The sequence below is a fragment of the Octopus sinensis genome, linkage group LG2 (assembly GCF_006345805.1).
Source record: "Octopus sinensis linkage group LG2, ASM634580v1, whole genome shotgun sequence".
NCBI classification, from domain to species: domain Eukaryota; kingdom Metazoa; phylum Mollusca; class Cephalopoda; order Octopoda; family Octopodidae; genus Octopus; species Octopus sinensis.
Genome location: NC_042998.1, coordinates 154,626,162 through 154,648,816, shown reverse-complemented (window position 1 = coordinate 154,648,816; position 22,655 = coordinate 154,626,162). Strand labels below are relative to the sequence as shown.

General features: G+C 38.1%; 1 protein-coding gene across 1 annotated transcript; it reads right to left on the bottom strand.

The window, feature by feature from the left end:
- LOC115226403 (mitogen-activated protein kinase kinase kinase 5) lies at window positions 1-20,627 on the bottom strand. The gene is made up of 3 exons (XM_029797404.2): window positions 20,468-20,627; window positions 5,813-6,032; window positions 1-201 (listed from the first exon to the last, which is right to left on the bottom strand). The coding sequence occupies exons 1-3, from the start codon at window positions 20,578-20,580 to the stop codon at window positions 16-18; spliced, it is 519 nt and encodes a 172-aa protein (XP_029653264.2). The 5' UTR covers window positions 20,581-20,627; the 3' UTR covers window positions 1-15.
- Between the last annotated feature and the right edge of the window lie 2,028 nt (window positions 20,628-22,655).

The following is a 22,655-nucleotide window of genomic DNA, read 5'->3' as shown; positions in this document are numbered from 1 at the left end:
ATTACAAATTGACACTTACTTGTTATCTTTTTCTACCTCAAGCAAGACACTTTGTATTGCATTGCACAGTAAAGGAGCAGCATCACCTGTGTTCACAACTTGAGTATCTATTTGTTGCCCTCTTGCAGGATCAGCAACTACACAAGCACCATTGTTATCAAGAGTATAAGGCAAGTATTTGTAGGAATTGCCCCAGCATAACTATAATATAATAAAATAAACAATTGTTTATTTATTGTATATTCTGTTTGCATAAGTTCTTTAGATTTCTTTGTTTCACAGCTCACTTACCTATGACTATCACATCTTTTTTTCCAGGTTCAGAGGATGTAATGTACACTGTCTGGTGACATTTTTTAAGGTGGCATGATAAGTTTTGCACTATTATCAAGCCAAGCATTCATCTACTTGAGTATAACTAACTGGTTCAGTCCTTGTTTGTTTTAATATTTTTAGCATCACAATAATTTACATTATTAAAATGTTCTTTAGTGATATCTTTTTCATTTACTAAAAATCACAGGAAGTGTAAACACACATTTGTTTGATTTAATTTTCTTCAAGCTACCAAGAAGCATCCATCAAATAATTAGTCATATGCTGACAACAGACAACCACTCTAAGTAAAGCTTGCTCCATCTTTATAATGATAATCATTTAACTTATTTATAAGATTAGGAGGAATTGACCTCAAAGCCATTTCAAGATAGGAAAAATATGATAAAGATATTAAATTAGGCAAAAGTGCCTATTTTTACAAAAAAGTTGAGTACTTCTCTATTTTGTGTACATGCTATAGGATAGAAAAAAATTACATAGTTTAACATGTATGTAAACAAATATAGAAATACTGTCTTTAAGGGGGGAAATCAGTAGCTTCATTTTGTCTTGAGAAAACACATTCATTACTCAGTGATTATAAACAACAAATGAAGCAGTTTTACATGTGTTTGGAGCTGGACAGCATATTTTTCCCACATTTTAAATATTAGATCAAGTGCAAAAATAGATGCAAATATGGCAATTTGAGCACCGGAAGTTGATTGAGACATCTTGTTCAAAGAATGAAAAGTAGGAATCTTCACAAACATCTTTCAGCATTCAAAACAACAACTGACACAGTCAGGAGGAAGAGAACATGTGAAATAGATTCTTTCAAATGACTGAAAGGCTCCCTAGAAATTGTTGATAGGTAAGTGACCTAACTAGCAGGGAAAATGGATTTTCTGAAAGCTTAGCAGCCACAATAAGACTAGGATGGAAGAAGTTTAAGGAGATATTAATAAGAGGTTTCTCTCTCAGCATAAAGAACAGATTTTAAGATACTTGTATCCAAAGTACAATGCATCATGACAGTGAGATGTGTACAATGCAACATGATAGTGAGATGTAGGCCATATGAAAACTAAAAAGAAATAATAAGCATGCTCTACTGATTGTGTAATGTTAATGTTTTCTTTCCACTAAATGAAGGAGCACAAGTCAGTGGAAAGAAAAGCTGGCTATAAGAAAACTAAGAATTAGTATGCAAGAAAAAATCCTGTGTAGGTGTAAATGTGTGATACATATCAAGGTTATGAGTTAGATAAAGAAATGCTAAGCAGTCAAAATAGATGAATCCATAGATGGAGACCAAGAAGACATATGATAAAGTCATAAATGTTGATTTGGAGAAGCTGAACCTGAGAGAAATTATAAAGTAAATGGTGACACCAAGTTGAAGTTTTGTCCAACTGTGAAACTGTGGGAGAACGGGCATTAAAATTTCTTATGATAAAAGGCAGATTTTCTCTGCCTGTTCCCATGTTCCTTTTTAATACAATTCTACAATATAGAATTTCTTCAATTGGAATTTACCTATGATTTTTCGAAGTAGATTTGATTGGGTCATGGCATGTAAAGTTTTTTCAATTTGACCCCCAATTAAGCAAAAATTCGAGAAAACTCAATATTTTACGATTTGCCTCTCTCATTTCAAGTGGTTTACTCCTGCTATTACCACCACACTTTCTCCTACTTTCTCTTTGCAAGTGTGAAACTATTAAAGTGAAAGTATTATATAACAGGGATGAGCCATTAATAGTGGTCATCCTTTTTGCTAGAGGAAGATCCACTATAGTCTTATATGCTACACCACTGGTTTTCAATTCATATTAATCAAATTAATATTCAATTTTTCACCCTTATTATGTGTGTGTGTGTGTGTGTGCGTGTATTAGCAATTCGTATAGAATTGCATCAATGACTTGAACTTGAATAAGTGGTTTCACATAAATGGGGATAAATTAAAAAGGTTTGTTGGTTCCTTGTCAGGGAAACGTTGTTGTGTTGCATTTGTTAAATAATTGTAAACCGTAACCCTCCCCTTTTCGGAGAAGGGGCTTTGGTTATTGTTTAAAAATTGAATTGTGTCCCTGTTTGGGGAAATTGACAATATTTTCACCGTCTTTACGGAAGCATTTTTGTTAAAATGCCTTCGATAGAAGAAAGTCCAAAAATGAATTTCTATACAAGAGGGAGGACAAGATCCAATTGATCGAAATTACAAGAGACGGGCTAACAATTCCAGTCTGTTATATATTTTGAGTATTGTTATCACTAGCGATATCAAGATATAACTTTGTATTTTGTATTTTATGTGTAGATGTATGTATATAGATGTACATGTAATATGTACACATATATATACACATATATACATGCATAATACATCTACCCATACACACATACGCACACACACACATACATAGGGGCAGGTGTGGCTGTGTGGTAACAAACTACATTCCAAACACATGGTCCTGGGTTCAGTCCCACTGTGTGGTGACTTGACATGTGTCTTCTGCTGTAGCTTCAGACCAACAAAAGCCTTCTCAGTGGATTTTGTACATATATACAGGCATACATACATATATATACATGCATACGTACATATTCGGCATAAACACTCTACCACTACAACTAATAACTGTTGGGAACACTTTCAAACCTGCCTTACATTCGAACCGGAATCTCAAAAACATTGTCCCCTTCAGCGCCAAGCTCAACTGCTCTATCCTGACATGGAGGGTATCAGCAATGAAATCTATTACAAAACACTCATTGACGTTGAAGATAGAATTGCTAAACTGGGTGGAAATGAATTGTCGACGTATGGCCTGCCACAAGCATTCCGGTCAGGGTCAAATAGCCTTCCCACTGCTGTCATTCGTGAAACAACCTACGACACTCAAATGCTTTCAAAGTACATTGTTGAAAATGAGCCTAAATTACTTCCGGACCAGCTGCAGGCCTACAGAACTATTCTTAACAGTGTACGCCAACGCGAGGGACGAATCTTCTTCCTCGATGCTCCTGGAGGGACAGGAAAAACATTTATTACACAGCTTCTCCTTGCAGAAGTTAGGCAGCATCAGGACATTGCAGTAGCTGTAGCCACCTCTGGCATTGCAGCTACTTTGTTACTCGGTGGCAGGACAGCACACTCAACTTTTAAACTCCCTCTCAATTTAGCAGCATCCGAAATGCCTTCATGCAACATCAACAAAAGCTCAGATCAGGGACAAGTACTTAAAATGTGTTATGTAATTGTCTGGGATGAGTGCACTATGGCTCACAAGGGAGCTTTGGAAGCATTAGATAGAGCCCTGAAAGACATCCGAGACTGTCAGGCTCCAATGGGAGATGTAACGCTTCTGTTGTCAGGTGATTTCGGGCAAACTCTTCCTGTCATTCCGAAAGGCACTAGAGCTGATGAAGTTCAAGCATGCCTTAAGTCCTCTACCCTGTGTCATCATGTTACAATCTTTAGTCTCACCACTAACATGAGAGCTCAGCTACATGGCGACAAAATGTCCACAAAGTTTGCACAGGACATTTTCACACTTGGTGAAGGCAAGATGCCTCTCGATGCTGCAGGACAAATGGAAGTGTGGTCATTTTCCTCTGTTGTTAATTCTGTAGATGACCTCAAAAACAAAGTCTTTCCCAACTTCACACAAAACTACCAAAATCACAATTGGCTGTGTGAAAGAGCAATATTAGCTCCAAAAAACGTCGCTGTTAACAAAATTAATCAACAGCTAATGCATTCTCTTCCCGGCACTATACACACTTACAAGTCTGTTGATACAATTCCAGATATAATTGAAGTTGTGAACTATCCTCCTGAATTTCTCAATTCACTGGAGCCCTCCTTGACTACCTCCACACATATTACCACTTAAAGTTGGAACTCCTGTAATGCTACTCCGCAATCTGGAACCACCAAGACTTTGCAATGGAACACAACTGGTGATAAAGAAAATGATATTACACGTTATCGAGGCGATCATTCTTTTTGGATGTGGAAAAGGTGATGACGTCTTTATTCCAAGATTTCCTCTTACTCCATCAGGAGCAGAAATTCCATTTACATTCAGAAGACTGCAATTCCCCATTCGTGTCAGCTTTGCCATGTCCATTAACAAATCTCAGGGTCAAACCCTCTCTGTACCTGGTCTTCTCTTGGAAGAGCCCTGCTTCTCGCATAGGCAACTGTATGTTGGCTGCTCAAGAGTAGGAACCAAAAGAAACCTTTTTGTATATGCTCCACAAGGAAAAACAAGGAACATTGTTTACAACGAGGTGTTATAATCTCAACAGCCAGGAGGTATATACATGATCCCCTTTTTTTTAACAAACTTCATGTACTTTCATGTATTTATATTAATATACATATATTTGTGTGTGTGTGCGTGTGTATCCATATATATAAATATATATATAACAGAAAAGTCTAATTCTTCTATTGAATGTAACCGGGCAATGCCGGGTATCTCTGCTAGTAGCAGTATATAAGCATCTGGGATGTATAATATATCTATATTTGGGCTTCTTGGGCCTCTCGTTCATTTTGTTCTTGCTAAGTTTCCATCTACTGCCTCCCTCTCTCTGTTATTTTAACATCTTTCACCCTTTCTCTTGCTCACTATACTATCTGTGTAACAAAAGATGACATTTTGTACCTGTCTGTATCCAATACCTACTATCACCCTTCTGTACTACTTCTCACCAGGTTATGCATTATGAATGCCATTCACTCTCTCCCTCACCATTACCCATTTCTAGTACTACCGATCCCTCACTCCCTCTTTAAACATCAACTATGTTCACCACTCTCAATCAGTTTCCTTTGCTAATATTACTTTCCTATCTCTAGCTCATTGTAAACATTCATCACTCACACTTTCATTACTCTCTTTACTCTTACATTACTCTGTCTTGTTCTTTGTCACACTATCTTCCCTCAGCCAATCACTCATGTTTCAATTCAATCCCTTACCAGTAAACGTGTAACTATAATCATTGTCTCTCTTCCATTTCTCCCACTTCAACAACTCTCTTACTTTTATCACTCTGTTTCTACCTCCATACTTTCTCTTCTGTCACTCTCTTGATGTCATAACTTTCTTTTGTATCAACATTCCTGGTTACATCTAGAACAAAGTAAAGTAGGGATGACTCTTCAATCTTGCAGGAGACAAAGCAACCTCCCTAATACCAGAACAATGATAAAATACAGTGGCTGGAATAAGGTAGGGCATCTAGCCATAGAAACCATGCCAAAATGGAGCACACAAATGAGACATGGTCTCCAAACCTTTTACGTATACAGTAGCTCCAAGTAAGAACCACCTTAGAAGTGAAGACCCATCCAAACCATGCTAGCATGGAAAATGGACATAAAGTGGTGGTGGTGACAATGATGACAATATCAAAACATAAACTACAAAAGTAAATGAACGTTATTCTTAAAAGACAAAAATATGTATACCTTGAATGGATGTGTTACTTCAGTATCTATCTCACAAGAAATTATGATGTTGTGTTTCATACCCATACTGTGGCGGACACCAACATGATAGCCAAGAGCTTGAACTATTCCTGTCGATATATCCACAATCACAACATCAGCATTGTAAAAACTTTCCAAAGCAGATGTTTCACCAAAATCAAGATTTTTGAAGGGTACAACAGTGAGACTTGCTTTAATTCTGAAAATGAATTAAATTTTAACATCAATATTTTATAACTTTAAACGTTAAAATGAGATATTACAAATATTCGTGAACTTTTGTAAATATTTCTATATTGATAAAGGCAAAATTCTGTTTGTCATTCTGGGACCCATATATCTCAGTCTACATTTACTCCACATAGACATAGGATGATCCCAGGATTGAAAATCTACTCTTTATTTGGTTCTTGAACATCCAGCATTAGATTCTGATTTCAAAGCATTTGGGTTGCTATTTCTAGCAGGTAAAGCGAGTGCAAGAGGTTTCAGTGCCATAGCATTACAGACAGCTGAACAAGGGTTACCTCCCTTAGCTTAAAGTTTTACAAAGGAATTTAGTGGTTATTTTATCTTTTACAGTCATCAGACTATGACCATGTTGGGGCACTGCCTTGAAGAATTTAAATTGAACAAATCGACACCAGTTCTTTCTTTTTTATGCCCGGTCCATTTTTTTATTGACCTCTTTTACTACGCCGCTAAGTTGCATGAACATAAACACACCAATACCAGTTACCAAGCAGTGGTGGGGGGCAAAGACAGGCACAAAGCCACAGTACATAAACGTGTGTGTGTGTGTGTATATATATATATATATATATATACATCTCTTCTATATGAATATCTTCTACTGAATTTCTTAACTCTTTGGATCCTCCTGGAATGCCTTCTCACAAACTGACATCAAATGAGAAATTTGAATCTCCCAAAGCTGTGCAATGGAACAAGGTTGATTGTCAGGCAAATGCATCCACATCTTTTGGAAGCAACAATCCTACTGGACAAGGAAAAGAAGAAAATGTGTTTATATCAAGAATTCCACTGATTACAGCAGACATGTTCTTTAAATTCAAGAGACTTCAATTTTCATTAAGAGTTAGTTTTGCAATGTCAATTAACAAGAGTCAAGGACAATCGCTGAAAATTGTTGGATTTCACCTCATGCAGTAGTGCTTTTCCCATGGTCAGCTCTATGCTGGTTGTTCCAGAGTTGGAAATAACAACAATCTTTTCATACTCACACCAAATAGTAAAACAAAGAATATTGTTTATTCTGCTGCTTTATAGTGATCTCCAAATGCGATACTCTGTGATATAAGCCTGTGATGGTAGGACACCAATAAATGCTTTATTATTTCCCTCTTTAGTTTTGGTCTGCGGTCCCAATTATCTCCCTAAAGGAACCAGCTTAAAAGTCCACATGGAGTGTGGCTTTTAACCCTTTCATTACCATATTTCTATAGAGATGCTGTGTGTTTCTTTCAATTAAATTTAAGTACAACAAAAAATTTAGTAAAATAACATAGTTATCATTAAGCTGATGTTAGGAGCATAAATTGTGGCTAAGGTTTGGTGGAAGATTTTAATTCAGAACCTTTGAAAACAAGACATTTGTACTTCAGAGCCAGAGGTGGTTTCAGCCAGGTTGGTATCAAAAGGGTTAAGCTAGTTCTTCATAAATTATTTATTAAAACAAAATAGAATTAGTGTCAACAAAAACAGTTTGAGAATAAAATGAAATAAGATATCCATACTCCAACACCAAGCAAATTCCCCTTCTACAGCTGCCTCACTAGGAAGATCGCATCCTTGGAGCTGCTTTCAAGGACAAAGCCAAACCGCATCACATCTAGGTCTACTCTGTCATGAATCAATTGTTATATGACTGTGACCTTGATGACCTAATCTAGTAGTTTGAGCTCTCTATAGTTGCTTCTCTCCAAAGAATCCCCTTTGTCTTTGTAGTAGTTTTGCAATGATAATGGTCTGGGTATGACTCTTGTGTAGCTTGATTTACTTTCTTGGGTGGTGATCCTGTACTCTCCATTTCTCACCAATGACATCTCAGTTCTCTTACACATTGTCTCACAATCCTGAACACTTCCACACCTCTCACATTGCAGGATATGTGCAAATCTCTTCTTTTCTACCTCACCTTTAGTCAAGTATGCCTGACACCAAGTTAACGTTTTCTTTTCCAAGCCTATCTCTTAGCCTTTTATCACTGTACCAACCTTATCACTCTACCTTTTGTTACTTCTGGTTCAGCTAGAACTTTGCTCCATCCACATACCTGATCTGTAGCCCTAAGCAGGTTATCTCACAGAAATTCCCTCTTGTCATCTATACTGCAGGAATCTAAGTCTTCTTCCTTAGAATCATATGCATCAAGTGGAATTTTTCTAAATCTGTTGCCAATTACTGGATCTTTTTAGTTTCCATAACTCCCTTCTCCAAGTTGTCTTGCCTAACTGACTAAAGTCATTTCCCACTAATCTATATTGTGTGGTACTTTCCTGATGAGAATGTCATCTATTTGAGTTCCGTATTTGCTACATTGGTAGAGATGAGGTGGCTGGCTGATATCCAAAAGTGCATGTTGTAAATCGTTAGATCAGTTGCATCATGGAACTCCAGGAGACTTACACCTTCCTCATGTCTCAAACTGAACCCATAATCCTATGGACATGCTAACCAACATAACTGTTGTTGTCACCAGCCATGATAATAAGGTCACAGGCAGTTTTATCCAGATAGTTTACAGAAGGATCTCATAGAAGCAATCCATCCATTCTTCTAGTATTCCTACCTGTGATGCCATTGAACTACCTACAATCAGTTTCAATTTAATCATTTTTGTATACCTCAATTACTTTATCCATTTCTCAGTTAACAGTATGCCTATCCCACCCCCATGATCACTATTGTACTTATGGAGAAGAAAAGTTGAGCTGTGCTTTGCCAGCATTTGGGGAATTTTTACATATATTGGTAACTTTCTCCCTTTCATTAGATAAGCCATCATTCATTTATTCATTCATTCTCATACACTTACTACAACAGATAACATTCAAACTACTATCAGTGAAGGATTTTGAATAAATACATTATTACATATGTCTTGATATGACTTATACTTTATTATCTCAGAGGGGAGAAGGTAGGGGCTTCACACTGAACAGAAGTGAGGGAAAAAACAGACTTCCAGTAGAGATGGTGTTGCAAGTAAGGGTGAGTGAGGGTAGATATTGGCAGATACATTGAAAATAAGCGAGCCTCAAGTTTCATGGAGAAAGGAAAAAGAGAGAGACAGAGAGAAAATATACTACACATTGTCTAAACGGGGAGGAAAGAAGAAAAACTGAAACAAAGTGAGAATTTAACATGTTAGTAATAATAATACTTATGTTGGGATAATGATGAAAGATTGGAGAAAAGACTATTAGGAGAGGGAAGAAAAGTTAGAGTGCTTATCTGAATTTTTCCATTTATCATATGCATGGTCTGACCAATAGAAATGAAGCTAAAGCATGCAGAGTGAAACCACTTGGCACAGATTGACCTTGAACTCTATTATGCACGCACACTAAGTTTTAACTTTCTAGCTTACTTCTGCAGTTTACAGCAGTGGTTGGAAGGAACATGTGTAGCATGTGATTGTCTCACTGACCCTGACAGAGATATTTGAACAGAGAATCAGCATCAAATTTTGCCAAAAGCTTGAAGATACCTGCTCAGAGGCCTACACAAAGCTTTCAAAAAGTTTTCATTGTTCTCAACACAATCAAGATCTTGTGCAACTGAAACCCAAGTGTTTTCTTTGTCAGCTGAAAGCAGTTTTGGCACAAACTTGGCAGACACGCATCTCATATCCAAATCTTCAGTGATAATAGACTAAACTGAACAATAACTAATCTGCACATTCTCTTATAACTCACGGATGGTGATTTGATGATTTCCCCTCACAGCTGCACGCATATCTACAATGTCTCCCAGAATGTTCGTCACTAACGACATTTTTTCAGCCATCTTGGAAACATCTGAACCACTCATACACTTGTGTGTGACTCATACACCTCTCCATTGAGCAGGTACTGCAATGACAACTTTCTCTGTCATGATCAATGTGACAATCACACACTACACACTGTCCTTCCAAGCACTGCTGTAAACAGAAGTGAGCTAGAATGTTAAAACTTAGTGTGTGTGCACAGCAGAGTTCAAGGTCAATCTTTGCCAAACAGCTTCACTCTACATACTTTAGCTTCTTTACTATGGTAACAGGCCCGATACTTATTGATCACACCTCGTATGTCTGTCTAAAAGGAAATATATATTTACATATATATATATATATATACATCAGCTCCTAATAGCCCATCTCATTAGGTGATGAAGGTCACAGAGAGGTTCATAGCCATCTCATTAGGGAGAGAGTCTGCTTAGATGAGATGCAGTTCGGTTTTGTGCCGTATAGAAGCACCACTGATGCCATATTTCTGGTTCAACAATTGCAGGAGAAATACCTAGCTAAAGATAAACCCCTCTACATAGCTTTCGTGGACTTGGAGAAAGCCTTTGACAGGGTCCCCCGATCCCTTATCTGGTGGGCGATGCAGAAACTGGAGATTGACGAATGGTTAATAAGGGCTGTACAGGCCCTATACAGATAGACCGTCAGCAAGGTTAAGATTGGCAATGAGTATAGTGAAGAATTCCGGGTAGAAGTAGGGGTCCACCAAGGTTCAGCTCTCAGTCCCCTTTTATTCATCATAGTCCTCCATGTAATAACAGAGGAATTCAAGACCGGTTTCCCCTGGGAGCTCCTCTATGCTGATGGCTTGGCCTTCATAGCAAAATTACTACCGGAACTAGAAAAGAAATTTCGGGTGTGGAAGCTAGGTTTAGAATCAAAAGGCCTTAGAGTCAATGTAGCAAAGACCAAAGTTCTAGTAAGTAGGAAGGCAAACACACCACACACTCCTTCAGGCAGGTGGCCCTGCTCGATTTGTAGAAAAGGTGTAGGTAGAAACTCCATAAGATGTACCCAGTGTAAGCTATGGACACATAAGAGGCGCAGCAACATCAAAGGAAAATTAACCAAGAAGATAGCTTTCATGTGCGGCAGATGCACAGGGGCCATAACACTACTGATACTCAGAAAACAGATTCCATTACACTCCTGGGGGAGAAACTAGAAGTAGTTGATAGTTTCCGCTACCTAGGTGACCAAGTTAGTAGTGGGGGTGGATGCTCAGAGTGGTACCACTAGAATAAGAATAGCCTGGGTAAAGTTCAGAAAGTTCCTACCCCTACTGGTGACAAGGTAGATTGTACGACGCATGTGTGCAAACTGCCATCCTTCATGTAGGCTTGAAAAAAATGAAGCTAGCATGATCCGCTGGATGTGTAATGTCAGTGTGCATACACGACAGTGTAAGTGCCCTGAGAAGCATTGGATGTGGCGTACAAGAGAGACATCTGTGCTGGTATGGTTATGTACTACAGATGGATGAGGAGAGATGTGTTAAAAAGTGCCACTCCCAAACAGTTGAAGGAATCCAGGGTAGAGGTAGACCTAGGAAGACATAGGATGAGGTGGTCAAGCATGATCCTCAAACGTTGGGTCTTACAGAGGCAATATCTGGAGATATGCTGTAACTGCGAAGACCCGACAAATAATTTGAGTTCATGGCTGTTTCCTGCACCAGCTTCACATAGAAGCCCCAGCCCGTCCAAAGTGCCTTGGATCGCAGGACGGCCTGCTGTGCTTACCTTGGAGCATAGGGCGACCTGCTGTGCTTGAGGAGACCTATTGAGTCAAGTACATCAACATCAAAAATCAAATGGAAATTATAGTTGTGATACCTGTGCAGGTGGCACGTAAAAAGCACCATCCGAACGTGGCTGATGCCAGCGCCACCTTCACTGGCTTCTGTGCCGTAAAAAGCACTAACCAATCGTGGCCGTTGCCAGCCTCGTCTGGCACCTGTGCCGGTGGCATGTAAAAAGCCCTCACTACACTCATGGAGTGGTTGGCGTTAGGAAGGGCATCCAGCTGTAGAAACATTGCCAGATCAAACTGGAGCCTGGTGCAGCCTCCTGGCTTTCCAGACCCAGGTCGAACCGTCCAACCCATGCTAGCATGGAAAACGGACGTTAAATGATGATGATGATGATATATATAAAGCGTGTGTGTTGTTCATCATCATCATCATCATCATTTGATATCCATTTTCCATACTGGAAAGGGCTGGATGGTTTGACAGGATCCAGGAAGCTGCAGAGCTGTGCGAAGCTCCTGTGTCAACTTTGGCATTGTTTCTATCACTGAATGTCCTTCATAATGTGACTGGATGCTTTTTTTATGCCATTGGCACAAGTGACTTGCAAGACACAAAGAAATTGAGGAGAAAAAAAACACTTCCAAAAGTAAGTAGGGCGAAGTATTGGGGGGACTTTATACTATGTGTTAAAAGGCTAAAGTATGACCGAGGGACAAGCCTATGTGTCTTGTTATAAAGAGGATAATAGATTAGTGGGTGAGAGTAGTTGGGAAAGGGATAAAGATGGTAGTAATGGAGTGCCAGAATGATCTCTCAAGGTACAGGAAGGTGAGATTAAGAGAGGATATAGTCAGTGGGTCAGGAGAGGTGAGAGTGGATACTTCCATAAGTGTATGGGGGAGAATAACATGTGTGAGGGGAGAGTATGGTAAGAAACAGAAGTAGAGCACTCATGAATTATAATATCCTATCATTAATTCCTTTCTACAATAGCAAATAATAGATAAAAATATAGGTATCTTATTTTGTATTGAGTACAAAAATGTGACATAGTGTTGAATGACGTTGATAGATGAATATTGTCTTTACTTTACAAGACAACAATATGTCTTAATCGTTGGACAGCAGTGATTAACAGATTAGATAGCGAGCAGAAATAAAGTGAGAATAAAAGCTTTCTTTGAACTGGTTTATGACAAATTTTATTCAAACTTTATTCTAAATGGATGCCAAAGTGTTCGAGAAGACCCTACCAGATGACCCAACTGAGGAAACGGATCTACACATCTACATAGCAAAAGCAAAAGTTCCAGGTGAATCTAAGCAGGAGGTACTCTTAGTACTCTGCAGAGCAAGGACCTATCCCATCATCAAAGAACCTGAAACCTTCAAAGCAGCAATAGAATGCCTGGACTCAAAGATCATAAAGAAAAGTTCAAACATAATGATGTGCCATAAGCTGTGAACTTGAAAACAAAAGGTAAACAAGTTTATAGAAGAATTTATGTCAAGCCTTCAGGTGCTGGCCAAGAAGTGTAAAATTGAAGCCCTAATGGCAGACCGTTATCAAGAAATTCTAATTGGTGATGCCTTTGTGGCTGGGCTTCAATCACCATCAATCAGACAAAGACTTCTCGAGTCATCAGATGACAGCTTAGAAACACTAAAAGCTTGCTCAAACCATGGAGATGGCCACTGAAAACACTCGCAACCTATCACAAGGCTCAGCTAGTATCAATCTCCTCATCTTGCAGCTACTAAATCAGCATGCTTTTGGTGCTGTGGATACATCCATAAAAAAAGTCAATGCCCGGCGAGAAACTCCACTTGTAAAAAGTCTCAGAAGAAAGGCCACTGGGAGAAAGTCTGCCTCTCAAAAGAGCCACCAAGAAATAAAGAAAATTTTCCTAAAACAGCAGCTATCACAGAGCCTGAGAGCAACTCAAAGGAAAACAGTGATGGGACCTTATCATCCATCATTTTAGCAGTAACAAATGGTACAGGACAACTGGTAACCATTAAAATATGGGACAACAATACACAAGCCCTTCTTAACACAGGTTCTAACAGGACATTTATAGAAGTTCAATCTTCTTACAGTCTAGGATATAGTCAGTGGGTCAGGAGAGGTGAGAGTGGATACTTCCATAAATGTATGGGGGAGAATAACATGTGTTAGATCATATTTGCCCAGAAAAAGTTAACTTGGCTAACAATACAGCACTAGAAATTAAAGGCAAATTCAGTAGCAAACTACAACTGGGAAATAATGCATATAATGCTAATTTTCTTGCAGTCAACTACCTTGTAGCTCCAGTCATCATTGGAATCGATATCCTCAGTCAACACTCAACAATTACTATTAACTTCAAGGGCACACTGAAACCTATGTCATTCTGCATGTCAAGCCTAAAATGCACCACGTACAAACTACTTCCTGGCATAAAAGCCTCTAAGCTCAAACCAATTTCAACAACTTCAAGACACAGAGTTTATTAAGCATGAAATAGACAGGTTACTTTCAGAGGAATAATTCAGGAAAACTGTAGCCCCTGGCGAGCTCAATGCTTTGTGACATCTAATGGAAGGAAGAAAAGACTGGTGATCAACTACTCGAACACTATAAATATCTACATACAACTAGATGCATACAATCTGCCGCCAGATCGATGATCTTCTAAATAAAGTAGCAGCAAACAAGATTTTCAGCAACATAGAAAGACAGCTGCATATCACCATGTGGAATTCCTACTCAAAGACTATAAACTGACTGCATTCAAAGCAGGGGGGAGACTGTACGATTTTAAACACCTCCCATTTGGTTGTATGCAGCAATTTTCCAGCGTGTCATGGATGAATTCATAAAAAGAAACAATCTTCAGAAAACCTTTGCCTATCTAGATGACATCATCATAGCTGGCAAAAATCATCATGAACATGACAATAAACTCAGATTTATCCAGGCAACCAAAATATCTGGCATGACCATCAATAAGAGCAAGAGTCAATTCTCTCAAAATCAAATCAGCTTCCTTGGACATATTATTGGAAATTCAACAATAAAACCTGACCCTAAAAGGTATCAATCTCTACTAGATATACCAGAACCAAGAACATTGAGAAAAGTTAAATAATAGGCATTTTTGCATATTGTGCTAAGTGGATACCTAAGTGCTCCAGACTTACCAAGAGCATAAGAGCATAAAGAATTTCAACAAAGCAGGACTGCCAAAAGAAGCTAAAACAGCAATCGCATCTCTAAAGACTGCATTGGTAAATGCCATATTTGCCGATCCACAACCTGGAATACCAATTACTATTGAAACAGATGCTTCCAACCTAGCCTTATGAGGGTCACTATCAAAAGAAGGATGGCCAGTGGCCTTCTACTCAAGGTCCCTTTACCAATCCATCGTCGTGAGAGAAGCCTGCACAATCATAGAATGTTGCCACAAATAGCACCACCTAATGCATGTTTCCCCATACTGCAACATCATCTCCGATCAACGCTCAGTAGTGATGATCTTCAATAAGCAAGGACATCAAAAATCAAAAATGTAAAATTATACGCTGGCGTTTGGACCTCTCAGACATAAATTATACAATCTCCAATAGCCCAGTAACTCAAAACAAAGCAGCAGATGCGCTATCAAGATGTGCAGCAACAAGAGACACTACAACACTCATAACTCTTCACAAACAACTGGGCTACTCAAGAGTAACCCGCCAACTTCACTACTGTAAAGCACAAAACCTGCAGTTCTTCAACAAAATCCGCGAAATGACACTCACTTGCTCTACATGCAACAAGCTCAAACCCTGCTTCCACAAACCCCTTATAGGTCAATTAATACAGGCATCAAGATCTTGGGAGTGCCTCTCCACTGACGTTGTTGGTCCCCTACCACACAATACCGCTACTTATTGGTAACAGTTGATGAGTACTCAAGGTACCCATGCAAAGACATAAGTACCGAAACAGTAACTACCCCCCTGCTCAGCATCTTTTCATTGTTTGGATCACCAAGTTGTATCCACTCTGACAGAGGAACCCAATTTGATAAGAAGCTCCAGGACTTCCTTCACGCTAATGGGACAATAAAAACTAGAACATCTCCATATTGACTGCAAAGCAATGGCCATTGTGAAAGGACCAACGGTACTCTCATGAAGACCATAAAACTAGCACTTAGTTCACTACAACTAGATAAAAAACAATGGTTGACAGTTCTTCTCATGATACTATCAGCCATGAGAGCATTCCTCTGTACAGCTACCAACACAAACCCTCATGAGTGAATGTTTAAATTTTCAAGATCATCGACAGTGGGAACCATTCTACCTGAATTCCTCCAGAATATGAGAAGCACAATACTGCATCGCTGACATCTCAGAAATAAGGGGGATCCACTTATAGAAAATGTTTAATTGTTGGAGACTATTTTCCCCCACTTTGCACATGTACAATTTGGAAACTGACAAATAGATACAGTGTTGACAGACTCTCACTCCAGGACAATCTTTCAATCAAGGAAGCAAAGATAACACACAAACATAACCAGGGTTAACTACAAAAACAGAATTTGATATAGAACAACCAAATACAAAAATAATAAATCAACAAGGAACCGACTCTGACAGTACACCATTAGAAGCAATGTATCAACAAAGAAATGGAGCTCACAGTCTGGTACCTGGAAACATGAACAGATTAGCAACTGGTGAAGAATGGCTGGAAGAGAATAATAAGGGTAGCAAAACTTGCAAAGAATACCTGAATGAAGATAATACGGGTAACAAAATGCCAAAGAGAGGAGAAAATGGAGATCAGGACGAGTTATTAAGATGCTTTTTATCTAAAAGGCTATACGTTTTGAATGCACTGTAACTAACTTTTCACTCAGCACAGAAGACTGTTATGAATTATAATATCCTATCATTAATTCCTTTCTACAATAGCAAATATTAGATGAAAATATAGATATCTTATTTTGTATTGAGTACGAAAATATGGCAGTGTCAAATGACATTGATAGATGGATACTGTCCTTACTTAATATAAAACAACACATCTTAATGATTAATGGATTAGATGGCTCCATCATAGTTTAGCAACTATTATATCGGCCTATGCCCCTCAGCCAGGGCTACCTGATGGACAGAAAGACCGTTTCTATGACACCCTACTGCAGACCACCTCACTGACGAATGACAGGGACCTTCTCTTTGTGGCTGGTGACTTCAATGGGCATGTTGACAATATGCTGGGGGCTTCCATGGCGTACATGGAGACTACGGTTATGGTTCCCACAACGAGGAGGAAACCAGGCTGCTGGAGTTCTGTGATGCGAATAGTCTTATGGTTGGCAACACTAACTTCAGGAAACCGACAAGCCACTTGGTCACCTACCGATCGGGCCGGCATACAAGCCAAATCGACTACATCCTTGCCAGAAAAAGGGAAAGATGGCTACTTATAAATGCCAAAACCTTCCCAGGCGAAGAATGTACCCCACAACATAGACTGGTAGTTAGTGACTTTAGGATCAGGACTAAGAGGACGACCAACATGGAGAAGAAGGGTCTGGAAGCTTAAAGACCCTGCAAATGGACAGAGATTTAGAGACATGTTACTTGAAGCCTTCGATGAAATAGAAGGGGGTATAACTACACATGGGGTAGAAGATAACTGGATGCTTCTAAGGGACAACCTGCTGAAAGCCACTGACCAGATCTGTGGCTGGTGCAAAGTCCCCTCAAGACCCAAAATAACGTGGTGGTGGAACAATATTGTTGACAGGGCTATTAGACAAAAGAAACAGGCTTGGAAGGACTGGAAGAACGGTGGTAGCAGGGATGTGTATAAGACTGCCAGAAGGGAAGCTAGGAGGCAGGTGTATTTAGCCAGAGGGGAAACAGATAAGAAAAATTTTGCCAATGTTCTGCGCCATGAGGATGAAAGACTTGAGGTATTTCATATTGCAAGACAGTGTGTGAGAGAGAATCGTGACGTGGTAGGAGAGAAATGTGTTCGCAAGGATGACGGCTCACTTGCGCTAAATGAGGATGCAAAGAGAGAGGTTTGGGGACGCCACTATGAAAGGTTGCTGAATGAGGAAAATGAATGGGATAAAGAGAGTCTGCCGAATGTCGACCCAACAGAGGGACCAGCAATCCGAGTTGACAGTTCCTTAGTAGTTAAGGCAATTACAAGCATAAAAACAGGGAAAGCCCCTGGCCCATCAGGAATCACTGCAGAGATGCTCAAAATATCTGGTAGTGTTGGCTATAGCCTAGTCACCCGTATAGTTAACCAGGTGATACACGAAGGAGTCATACCCAATGACTGGTGTAGCAGCATAATAGTCAACTGCTACAAAGGTAAAGGTGACGCTCTAGATACAAATAACTACAGGAGTATCAAGCTGCTGGATCAGGTAATGAAGATCACGGAGAGGGTTATAGCCCAACTAATAAGAGAGAGAATTAGCTTAGATGAGATGCAGTTTGGGTTCGTGCCAGGGAAAAGTACTACTGATGCTATATTCCTCATAATCGACAGAGTGTAAGTACTTTGAGAGAAAAGTTGGACCTAAGAAGCATCAGTTGTGGTGTGCAAGAGAGAAGTTTGCGCTGGTATGGTCATGTGACGAGAATGTCTGAAGATAGTTGTGTGCGAAAGTGCCACACTCTAACAGTTGAGGGAACCTGTGGAAGAGGTAGACCCAGGAAAACATGGGACGAGGTAGTGAAGCACGACCTTCGAACTTTAGGTCTCACCAAGGAAATGACTAGAGACCGAGACCTATGGAATTATGCTGTGCGTGAGAAGACCTGGCAAGACTAGTGAGAACATAACCTGTGGCCTACATACCTTTCCTTCTTGGGACACAAAACTCCACTTGTGAAGATCCGTTGAGACAAGTGAAAATCAAAATCAAATCAAAATCAAAATCAAACCAAATCAAATCAGATATCAGAAAGCAGAACCAAAATCGAAGTCGATCAACATCAATGGAAATTGCAGCTGTGGTTAAGCGAACCATCCGATCGTGGCCGTTGCCAGCGCCGCCCCGACTGGCCTCCGTGCCGGTGGCACATAAAAGCACCATCCGTTCGTGTCCGTTGCCAGCCTCGCCTGGCCCCTGTGCCGGTGGCACGTAGCACCATCCATTCGTGGCCGTTGCCAGCCTCCCCTGGCCCCCGTGCCGGTGCCACGTAAAAGCACCATCCGTTCGTGGCCCTTTGCCAGCTCCGTCTGGCACCTGTGCGGGTGGCACGTAAAAAGCACCCACTACACTCACGGAGTGGTTGGCGTTAGGAAGGGCATCCAGCCGTAGAAACACTGCCAGATCAGACTGGGCCTGATGCAGCCTTCTGGCTTCACAGACCCCAGTTGAACCATCCAACCCATGCTAGCATGGAAAGCGGACGCTAAATGATGATGATGATGATGGCGAGCAGAAATAAAGTTTGAATAAAAGCCATCTTTGAACTGGTTTGTTGATAGGAAATATCAATATGGAGAGCAGGTAAGGAGAGAGATAGAGGTAGCTCAGGAAGAATAGATCAGAATGTAAGGAGATGATGAGCAAGAGGGTATAGAGGTACATAAGGGTAGCTATAATGACAGAACATGAGGACATATATGGCAAGCTGCTGAGAGTGAAAGAAGATATGTGAAGTATTAAATGAAGTACAGCAGAGGAGAGACATAACTGAAGGCACAGGTGGTGCAAAGAAAGGGGAAAGAATAATATGCACTAGTACTGCACTCAAGCGATTACATCCATTTTAAGCAACCAGCACTTCTTTATGCAGCTATCCTCATCCATGCACATCACACGGCCAAACCATCTGATTCTTCTTATACCTAATTTTTCTCTTAATACCTTAGCACTGTGTCCTACATCCATACCAGCAATGCACATTCAATGGAGCATACTAGCTTCATTCCTCTTTAGTTTATATTATTTTTGTGTTTCATATGTAGCTAACTGGAAACAGCCTAATTTTAAGTGCAAGATAGGGGCTTACTATTCAGAAAGCTAACTCTCTCTTCTAATAAGCAACACTAGAGAAATTCAAGTACAACCAATCATCACACTCAACAATATAAATATATTTCACATATAAGGCAACATACTAGCAGAGACATAAACTTTCTCAACATCCACAGCATGCAATGGAGATTTACTAAAGAAAATGAAACAACACACACATATTTAGTGCACTCATCTTCACAAGTAACCACAACACTAACATGAGCTTCACACAGACCATACCCACAGACAACCTTTGAAACAAAAAAATACTAAAAATGAAAGCCTACCTGAACATGCAAAGAGCAGTGTTGCCACAACAAACTTCAAACCTCACAGTTCCAGCCTCTTCATGAAAAATCAGCTTCACACACCCAAACATTCCAAAATACCAGTACAACAGCATCCTAAAAATACTAACTCTCCCATTCAACCCATTACAAAACATAAAAAAGAAATAATATGTGCATAGAAAGAGCAACATCATCAACAATCTTGCTAGCCTTAGATGCTGTGCTGGAATGCAAATCACAAATACTAAATGCAGAACAACTGCTGTGCTCTGATGGAATACATCATGACAGCCTCTGTTGTGGCCACCAGCAGAATGTTTAGTGTGTAGTATGATTACTAGCTAGATAGAAGCAATGTATAAAACAGATGTGACTCACTTTGTTACTCCATTGGCTACCAATCTATCACAAGTCTGTTCAGTCATGGCTAACCTGATGTGATATAATGACAACAATAACTTGTGCAGAACATTGTACATAAACACAGAGAAAAAAAAAGCATAAATTTACCGTTGACATGCTTTCTCAATGTCAGTGAATGCCCTATTCTTGATAGTGGTTGAAGAACTGCTTGGCTCTAGGTTAATTATGCATACGATAGTCATCTGCCGGCTTTTAGGCATGATGGCTACTGCAACTGCTGCAAAAGGAAGCAAAAAATATACAGTGGAATTCTCTTGACATTTTCATAAAGACAGCAATTCATTATAAATCATTTATAAGACCATAATATAATTTCCAATAAATATTTTATTTCTAATTCTTAAAGATTTTAGTTTGAAACTGATGAATTATATTTCAAAACTAGGAGGTTACTAGCAAGCTTTTGGTGCTTTACTCTAAACAAGCAGAGAATACATAACATAAATATAGTTATATACTTGGTAAACACTTCACTAAATATATAACCATATCTACATTATGTATTTCAGTTCAGAAATAAAGAGGCAATTAAAGATGCATAAAAATAAAAAGATGGTATGAGAAAATAATTTATTCAATATTTTCTCTTCAAAAATTCCATAAAAATCTACAGTATGAACAGGTAACTATAAATGAGACATGAAACAAATGTATAAGCACAGGCTAGAACATCTCATAGCCTGGCAACTCCCATGGTCCAGCATGTTTTAAATATGCTCCCATTAATTCCACCAGAGTGAAACTAGTGACAATGCTAAGCCACCGCACTTCTTTTACTACAGCCAAGTGTTTCAGGGATACAATCCTGCTCTTTTCTTCTATTTAACTGCATTTTTACCATTTCATGATGCCATCATCACAAAGAGTTGCAAATGATTGTGTTAATACTAAATCAATATCTATGCTTGAATAAATGGGGTGGCAACAGAAAGTAGATGAAGTAGATTGTAAATACGTTGTATAAGAACTATTCTAAATAGACAGTGTGAGGATAGATTTCAAACTTTTTTTTACTGAAAATGTAAGTCAGAAACACACGAGATTTCAAAAACATTGAGAGGGGGAAAGTATATCAAGTTAGAGAGCACACATGCTACAATATAACAGAAAAATTTATGCATAACTGGATAGATGTTTATAGCAGAAGAGAAAGCTTTCCAAAGGAAACTAAATTTAAGACACAATTTCATTATTCATGTGGAAAGTTGCATAAGTTATAGTACATAAGTTACAATGAAAAGCTTACTATTAACATGGAATGCACAACAAATACATAAACAGGGATTTGGGAGAAAATTTGACAGTTTGCATAAAAGGAAAACAAAACAATATTCCATCCAAAAATAAAAGTATCTCAGAAAAATCAAAAAATACCAACTAGATTATGTCTCAGAGATAACAGCTTCCTCTATGGCCTTAAGATGGCTCCAGAATATGGTGCATGCACTCCCAAATTGTTTATGTGCAATTGTTTCATCTGAATTCAGTCTCATGAATATTGCTATATTATGCAATAATATATACAACTATGGATTCCTAGGTGTAATTGTAATGACAAATGCCATATTTGACTAATTAAAATTATAAAAGTCATTTCTTGTAGAAAATTAAATTATCAATAATTTATACATGTACTGACTTGGGTGTGTTTACATATTTACGTACATATATAAATATATATAATACATACATATATATATATATATATATATATATATATATAATAAATAATATATATATATATAATATATATATATATAATATATAATATATATATATATATATATATAATATAATAATATATATAATAAATAATATATATATATATAATAATATATATAATATAATATATATATATCTATATATATATATAATATAAATAATATATATATATATATATATATATATATATATATATATATATATATATAATATATATATATATATATATATATATATATATATATATATATATATATATATATTAATATATATATATATATATATATATATAATATATATATATATAATATATATATATATATATATATAATATATATATTATATATATATATATAATAAATAATATATATATATAATAAATAATATATATATAATAAATAATATATATATATATATATAATAAATAATATATATATATATAATAAATAATATATATATATATATATATATATATATATAATAAATAATATATATATTATATATATATAATTAGTGAATGGAAGAAATGGAGTTGAACGAAGATTGTACAGAA

Coding starts and splice junctions, on each gene's coding strand:
- LOC115226403 (XM_029797404.2), bottom strand. CDS start 20,580: ATGCCTAAAAGCCGGCAGATGACTATCGTATGCATAATTAACCTAGAG. Junction 6,033..20,467: donor ATTGAGAAAGCATGTCAACG/GTAAATTTATGC, acceptor ATTCATTTTCAG/AATTAAAGCAAGTCTCACTG. Junction 202..5,812: donor AAGTAACACATCCATTCAAG/GTATACATATTT, acceptor ATTATATTATAG/TTATGCTGGGGCAATTCCTA.